The 8,434-nt window shown below is 38.2% G+C and overlaps 1 protein-coding gene across 2 annotated transcripts; it reads right to left on the bottom strand.

Annotated features, from left to right (window-relative positions):
- Positions 1 to 47: 47 nt before the first annotated feature.
- Positions 48 to 7,837, bottom strand: LOC111340519 (uncharacterized). Of its 2 annotated transcripts, none has more exons than XM_022947380.2 (8): positions 7,681 to 7,837; positions 5,076 to 5,375; positions 4,553 to 4,804; positions 3,891 to 4,064; positions 1,800 to 1,892; positions 1,421 to 1,581; positions 776 to 1,123; positions 48 to 469 (listed from the first exon to the last, which is right to left on the bottom strand). In XM_022947380.2, exons 1-8 carry the CDS (start codon positions 7,721 to 7,723, stop codon positions 257 to 259), a joined length of 1,584 nt encoding a protein of 527 aa, XP_022803115.2. In that variant the 5' UTR covers positions 7,724 to 7,837; the 3' UTR covers positions 48 to 256. The 2 variants fall into 2 exon arrangements, with proteins under 2 accessions (XP_022803115.2, XP_088611434.1); XM_088755308.1 differs by lacking the exon at positions 48 to 469 and having other exon boundaries at positions 819 to 947; positions 1,048 to 1,123.
- Positions 7,838 to 8,434: the final 597 nt, after the last annotated feature.

Below are 8,434 nucleotides of genomic sequence, written 5' to 3'. Positions count from 1 at the left end.
TATAAGGCTAAAATAACTAATTGTGGAATAAACAAAGCCAGGACTCATAAAAGTAACTAGAATGAATTATTTCAAATAATTTTCAAAAGCTATTATATTCTTGTTTTCAACGGTAGCGATGACGAGTTGCCAAGTCTAGAAATAAACCTATCATAAATATTCTGCAAATTAAAAAAATATCCTTTGAATCTAAATATCAAAGATGTATTTGATGTGTCATTCTGGGACAAGAAAACTCAACTTTAGAAATTTCTGGCTAAACGACTAGGAGATTCCTCCGTTTTTTCTTGATTTCCTGTTTTACAAATGTTACCAGCTGGTCTTCCGCTGCTCTTTGTGCTTCGTCGCTGTAGTGCACGTGATCTAACGTGCCATTAGGGTATGAAGCAGTCATGGGATACACATCTAGCACAGGAATACCAGCCTTGCACATGGCACTAACGGCATACTTGTAAAACAACTCAAGTCTCTGCAGGAAGAAGCATAAAGAACAACGTCACAGCTTAACGGATTTGGATTGCAAGCGTTTCGCAAAGGATTTAAGAATATTGTAAAATCTTCCAATAATTGCAAGAAAGTCAAGTTACGTGGTGTACTTTACGCGGACGGGAAACAGCAATTGGAGTGAAAATTTTTCCGCTTTCGCATCAACCGTTCGTCCAATTGAGGAATCTGATTTCCTTTAGCGTGCAAGGGGGGAAAAAAGGAAAAAACTAAATAAAATCAGAAGGATATTTACGAGTTTGCGTTTTCAGCAACCTAAAGAACGTCATACCTGATGAGTATGAAATCTCCAATGGGTTTTGTTCCTAGGTAGTTCAGCATACATTTTGTGAACCATTTCCTTTTCTATGGAAGTGGTCGTCTTCCAAATTAGAATGGGCATGTTTTGCGCTGTGTTACCTAACTTTCTCCTCAGTAGTCTCACCACGTTGTCTATGAGGCGTCTGTAAGTTGTAAAATTGAGTGATACGGAGTAATGAACACCAAGATTGAAGAGAAACACACTGTCTTGTGTCTTCAGATCCGAAGAGTCGAGAATCTTACTCATATGTTGCAGGATAATTGTCTCGTCAAAGTCGTTCCGCTCAAACTTTGTCTTTGCTTTTTTAACACTTGTCAACTGAAAATTTCATACAAAAAACATTCAGAAACCAAAACAACACCTGGGTGTACTTGGAAGGCAAAGTGAACCCCAATTTTCTTCACTTTTAAAAAAATAACTCATAGAATTAACAACAAATGTGACAAGTAGTCAATAACAATTTAAAACCTGGGAACTACTCGCGCGGCCATATCTCCAACGACTTTAGCGGTAAATATATGAAACTCTTAACTCTAAAAGAAACTTAATTAATCTATTAAACGAGTTTGTTTGCAATCAGCGTCATTATTGCCTCAAATAGACCTTAGTCCCTACCTCATATACCCACATGTAGGAATTGGTGCACTTTTTGAAATGTTCTTGACAAATTCCTCTCGATTTAAGTGAATCTAAAAATCGTTGACCAACAGAATCACCATATATCCATAAAGTGTTCGCAGGTGTGACTGGATGTTGTTCTATTGTCGAGTCGTCATCTGGTATTGAAAAAATAAACAAATGAGATAAAGGAAGGTCCATAAGGAAAATTTTCATATTTCAAAACGGAACGTTGGCAAGACGCGGCTCCGAAAATCCGAATAAAAAACAGGAAAGGAAATACAAGTAATAGAGAGTAACGATTTTGTACACGATCTAGATAAAAGTCATCTCCTTTCCATTTGGTAAAGAAGATATATTCTGTAGGAAAACAAACCTGTTACGTACGGTAACCATTCATTGTTGACCCATCTACCAAATCCATTCTTCACAAAGTTACACGTTATTCCACAACTGGTTGGCAAATTTCCTGTAGAGTCATGGGAGATTGTCAAAAGTAAAAATGTTAGGAAATGTCTGACATTTTTCAAAATTTTTTTATAAGTCGATATTTAGCATTGTTTCCCCTTTCATGGACTTCAAAATAACCTTAAAATCCAGAAATGATCAGCTTACTGACGCAAGGTACAATTCTGCCGTACTGAATAGCATTTGCAGAGTAGAAAATTCAAAGTGATTTCCTTTGCTTTTTGCAATGTGTGAACCGCCATCTATCCCGTCATAGCAGCCTAGCTGTTTGTGGCAGATCATTTTAGTTTTGGAAGAGCCTCTCACTAATATCACAGAGTTCCCGTATATATATATATATATATATATATATATAAGTAGAAGCTTGTAAGGGGTCCCACAAACAATGATGATCAGTCTCAAACGCGCTGCCTGGAGGATCACTGAAGCGATCGTGGGCTCTTGAAATAACGTAAATAAGAGCAGAAATGTAATGGTCAAGAGGCCAACTCCAACGTAGCTTTGTTGGTTTATTAGCTCGATGTTTCGACCGTCTCGGTCTTCCTCAGGAGCATACTAATTACATGAGCAATATTCAAATTTAAAATTCGTGTCAACAGTAAACATGTCATGACGTAATAATATAAAAATAGAATAGATAACAGCGAAACGTGTCATGGTGTCTAAAATAGATAAGTTAAAGTAGTTATAATTCATGTAGTAAGCTTATTGATAGTAGGATTGAGTCTTAAAATCCAATAATTTTCTGTTGCTTTTCTGATTTCTTGATTTTGACTTCTAACTTTTTCAATAACCGTAAGTTTAAGATGGTCGACTCCACAGTTCTTAAAATGTCTGACAGAGGGTATGTTTTTATGTCCACCCTTGATGTCGCTACGGTGTTGATTGCCACGGTGGTGAATTGGGTGACCTGTCTCGCCTACGTACTGATCGTTACATTTGCTGCATTCTATCAGGTATATCACATTGCTAGTCTTGCATGACGTGTGTTGTCGCAGTGTTATCGTATGAGCTCCCAGTAGAAGGATCCACGGAGGATACGGTGCTTTAATGAAAATATTAAGTAAGTGTAAAACGATGAAACATGAAGCAAACTTCTAACTGTTTCAGCTTTAATTTGGAGACGTTTCGGCCTTCGGCCTTCTTCAGATGGAAAGTATTATGTAAATACGTTCCATCTGAAGAAGGCCGAAGGCCGAAACGTCGCCACATTAAAGCTGGAACAGTTAGGAGTTTGCTTCATGTTTCATCGTTTTACACTTACTATATATATATATATATATATATATATATATAGATAGCTCTCGCTTGGCTTTGCCTTTTGGCTACCTTGCGATTGAGCACTCTACACTGGGGTTGCCATGCACTTAGCCTCCGGGCGAAGCTCATCACCTTAGTTGTGATTTGAGCACTCTCGCATGGCAACGTGCCTGCACTTGGTCCCACAAGTGTAGCGCCCAGGCAATGGTTTATTCCAGAGCTTGGCCCAGTGTCTGCACTGCACTGATGAGACCCACATAGGTCGAAACAGTGTGCACTGTCTGCAGGTATATATATATATATATATCTATTAAATCACATTTGCAGAAAAGGGTTATTTTAATTTTACTATTGAAAAACTTAGTTATGGCAATAAGGACTGAGTGGAGTTCAACTCGGTCTGTAATCAGACGAGTGAGTAATGTGATCAGACGACCGCGAAACTGGAGTCCGATTTGTCAATCACGAGTATGGTATCAGGCCAAATTAGACAACTGGAAGTCCTATTACCAATTAATTAAAACTATGACAAAATTTGAAACTTGTGCATGTTTGGTATTAATGTTAGTGTAAATTTGACTAGTTTTGCAAGTTATCGCAATCATGTAAGTCAAGCTATCATTTTAAGTAATGCTCGTATTTACTGGAATTTGTAATTACTCTATAAGTAAATATAAACATAATCTCTACATATAACGTACAAAGCAAAAATATTTAATTCGGATCGGGTCAGCCATACCCTCTGTTTCTAAACCAACAAGGCAGGATGGTATGATTGAGGCGTCAGGAGTGAGAGCGCCATTCCACGGAACAAAGAAATTGAACCTTGTTTGTTCCCCCAGAGGTTGTAGGATGTAGTCATCGCCAATGTATCCCAAGACGCCATCTGGCTGATACTTTCCTTGAACCGTCCCTGATATGTGAAGAAGGATTCAGTACCATTCAGTTGATGCATATTTGGTGGACAGTCTAGCGTTGTTATCGAATTGGGGCGGCTTAAGGTGTCAAATTGCGTCTGACCACATCTTTAAATCATATTAGAAAAGCTCATTATTTATTGTAAAAATGTTCATAGAAGGAATCAGCCGATTCTGTCGGTATAAATTTTGTATTGGGCCGCTATTCCTGGTGTTCACTGGTTTAGTTTGGTACAAAGCAAAATTCTACTCATAATCTCTCATCTCGGTTTTTTTTTGGCATCGCATTACAAAATATGTCAGCGGCTTTGCAAGTTCTGTGAAAGAAGCAGTGAGGTCATGACAGAAAGATCTCCAACCGAGCGTGGTCTATCTTACAGCGAGCATTGTCAGTCTTAAACAGAGCTCAAACCAACACCTTGGCATTTTGAGTTAGAATGCAAACCAATCACCCAATAAAGCTGGATCCCCATGAATTACTTACCTATAATAAACCAATCCACTGGTGGATCCCGCAAACCGTCACATAAAGTGAAATCCAGTATTATCTGGGCGGAATAATTGCCAGGTTCCGTTACTAAAAACAGCACCTCGTACATGCCGTTTTCGAGGTCCCAAACTTGCGGCGCAATTGAGGCTGGGCCTTGTCTGATATAAACTCGCCATGCATCGCCCCCAAAGGTTTTTATGTCGCCCTTCTTTGTCACGGATTGAATAAAGAAACGACTAAATTGACCTTGTGAAAAATCAGGACAGCGAAATAATCAGAAGATTTTCAGCTTAAGCCATCTCGCTCATGATCTTAACGGAGATGAAAGCGTCAATTTAATTTTAATGTGCTAATCAGTTTCGACTATTTTTTTCAGGTATCTGCAGATATTTATCACGGTTAATGGTAATCAACAATGTTGACCAGAATATTACAATCGATTAAGGATATCTGATTGAAGGTAATATTCTGCGTTTAGCATCAGTACCCCTGAAAGTTGTTTTATTCTTTATTTCACCTGCAGGAAGTATCTCCCATTTTGTGATAAAACTTTTCCTTGCATCACTTCTCAACTCTGAGTTTATTTCTCTTTGGGACCAGGCAACTCGACTCTCACATGGTCTAACCATTCCTTCCCAGTCTACACGCCATTTCTGCATTCTACACCACTGGTAGCGAAAATTTCTGATTTCATTTAAATAGGATACGTCATAATAGGATAGCGTCCACATGATGCGAAGAATTGTCATGGCAGCTCCAAAAAGATAGACGGTGACGAGGCGTGGACGAAAAAGGCGCCCAGTTAGGCATCTCTTTACTACAACGCATTCAAGAAATGTGGAATTCTATTCAAATAATGCAAAGCTAAGTAATAGATTAAAAAGTGATGATTTCAAAACTGGCAGGTTACTTCACAGAGAAGGATAAACCAAGTACGCACAAGATAACAGAGAGGTCATGGATCGAGATTGCTGTAGGAATGTAAAAAAACAAGTTAGTGTTACTGACTTTGGAGGCTGGTTCACGTAATCCGAACAGAATCCCCTCAACAGATGCTGGCAAATAACTGAATAAACGACCTACTCACGACATTTACACAACAGACGACCCAAAAAGAAAGACCTAACATTACTAACGGAACGCACTGAGCAATCACCACCGAATTGAGTCTTCCAGCCAATACTTCACCGCAAATCGTAGAACCGAAAATATAAAACTCGGCCTCTTCAAGCAACTATGATGATGACTACTGTTCTGTTAAGGTTGTCGAAACTTGATTCGTTCTCAGGATTAGCCATACCCGGACGATTAGAATACACCATCACGTTTGCATCCGGGTTCCAAGCTTTTCATGTACGACTAATTCTTTCGAATAAGAATGAGTTATTGTTCTGAATTTTCATCTTAGTTACATGAAATAACCATATTTCCTAATGTTCGCTTAAATGGTATTCTGACGCGGGAAACGTTCTTTGAAATCTGTGTCAAAACAAATTTGTCAGAGAGGCTACACTTACAAAAAAAAAAGACGACAAGTTTGTTTTCGGCTTTTAAATTGTTTTGAGGAGCTTTCTCAAATTACACGGATATTTTTTGTGCAATGTAGAATGTAAATCGAAAATGAAAATATTGTACGTTCATTCCGTAAATCTAAGGAGCACTGCCCGACCTGCATGCGGCAAGAATTTCCAGCTCGAGAAAATAGCATTAAACATTTAGCTTTAAAAGTTACTTTCTTACTTTAAATACATGACAGTTCAGAAGAGAAGTACTCTAATCAAATAAAGCGCTCTATTCAAGCAAAAGATGCTGAAAAGGCTCTTAAGAGAAGTCTTAAGTCACTAACTTTGAGGAACAAGCTCATACCTGCTTGATTGGGATTTAAAATCGCTGCTTTGGAGGGTTACAAAAATTGGTGAAGGAATGAAAAAAAGTACGGCATCGATGACTTCAAGGGTATATGGGCATATTTTCTTAAAAGCTGAAGGGAATTAAAATACTCCAGTGATTCTGAAAAGCAAACTGTATTTCTTTAGATTAGTACCACTTCAGAAAGAACGATAGAAAAAGGGAAAATACGCTTCTTGTTTTGCGCAATTTGAAAATGCAAAATTGTTTAAATAAAAAGATTTTGTATTATGAAGTGTATTTCTCCTTATTGTCTCTATGGAAACCGGCCTGGTACAAGAAACCTTCATAATATCTCAAAAAAGACCCATATACCTTTTTAAGGGTACGAAATCTCGGCGATTTGCGTTGACAAAGGCTCCAAATTGCGAAAAGGGCAATGGAAAAAAGCTGCACTTTACCAGCAAAATTTTACAGTGCGAGTAGAACCAGCTAATTATTATTCTAAATTCCTCCCTGACAGCTCGCTGTTGCTTGGAAAAATGTTCCATGAATTGAAAAAAGAAATTAAAAAAAGCTGCGTCACAATCTGTTCCGAAAAGACCATCAGAAGAATTGATACCCATAATAAAACGTCTGAATATTTTATAAAAACCGTCCCGTATTTTTATATAGGGCTCATGGCGCTACATTTATTTCAAGTGCTATGTGCACTGTATTCTGTTTAAAATGATGGCACTGCAAGGTAAAAACAGCGAGTTCATCAGTTCAATCGTTTCCCGAAAAAAAGGAATGCAAGATAATTTTCCCCTTTGGTTGAAAATGGTGATTGTTAGATTTTTAAGTCCGGTAATATCACGTAGTATGGGCCATAATAAGCCAGCCGCGCTAGGTGGAAAACTCTGGTCCAAAACGAAAAGGTTGTCCGTGACTTCCGTCCGGACGGTCTATGGAAAAATTCGCTCATTATGTGACCATACAGAACGTTTCAATGCTTGGAAAGAAATACGCGCAACCAAACTAATTCAGTTCAACTTCAAATTAAAGCGAAAATAGCCATTATCAGTCAAACTCACTCAGTATTGAATTTTCTCCAACAAAGGGCTAATGATCAAACCATCAGCTTTTCAAAATTTCACTACAACGATGTAACTCCTTTTATCAACCGATAACTGATAACCTTATCAAACTTGCCGAGGGGAACTTTCGGTGCAAAACTTACTCCTCTTGAACAATAAACCGGGCCTTATCTAATGGCTGATTTAATAACTTACTTGGACGAATCCACGTAGCGTTATAGTGGTTTCCTAATATCATCCCAGTTCATTGAACCTAAAAAAAGTCCGGAACAATGGAGTTCGTGATCGACGCCGAATGTTTACAAACTCAATCCTGATCTATAATACTTGTGAAAATTGAAACACCAACAAGTGGTAGCCATGTATGACGGCAAAAAAAGTGAAATGGTAAGAGAGCTGGGTCAAGCGACTAATTTGCCGAGAGGATCTGGGAAGAAGTGAAAATCTCCGGAGCTATTCTAGTCACCATTGCCCATCGTGCTAAAAGTGTTTTTTTCAACCTGTCACCTTGTTAGTGGGATACTAGCCGATTTTATTGATTATTAACTACCTTGATTACGTTTTTCATAAGTCACATAAAGTACAAACCTTTTCATAAACTGCTTCGCGCTTGGCCATAAATCGAAAACCGAGGTTCCTTGACTTACAGTGCGGACCGAGAAAAACGAGGTTGGTAAGATATTTATCGTACCTCTTTGTTCAAAGAGAAGGGATATAGATTATAATTCAGTTTTTTCAATTTTAGTTTTTGATGCTAAGAAAGAAGGATTTGGGATCGCTTGAACTTACTTTGTAGATCTTTTTGAGAAAGACAGTCGGCAAATAAGAAAGGCGAGCACGACGAAGATAACTCAAGCATGCCTTTTTTAAAGGCTTGAAATACTGTCTGGTTCGTGCCCGCCGTCATTTTGCTTGTAGACATCTTTAAAGAACTTGCCAAAGAGCTTGT

Source organism: Stylophora pistillata, chromosome 3, assembly GCF_964205215.1.
Source record: "Stylophora pistillata chromosome 3, jaStyPist1.2, whole genome shotgun sequence".
NCBI lineage: Eukaryota > Metazoa > Cnidaria > Anthozoa > Scleractinia > Pocilloporidae > Stylophora > Stylophora pistillata.
Note: the sequence above shows the minus strand (reverse complement) of the source record. Positions and strands in the feature narration are given on the sequence as shown.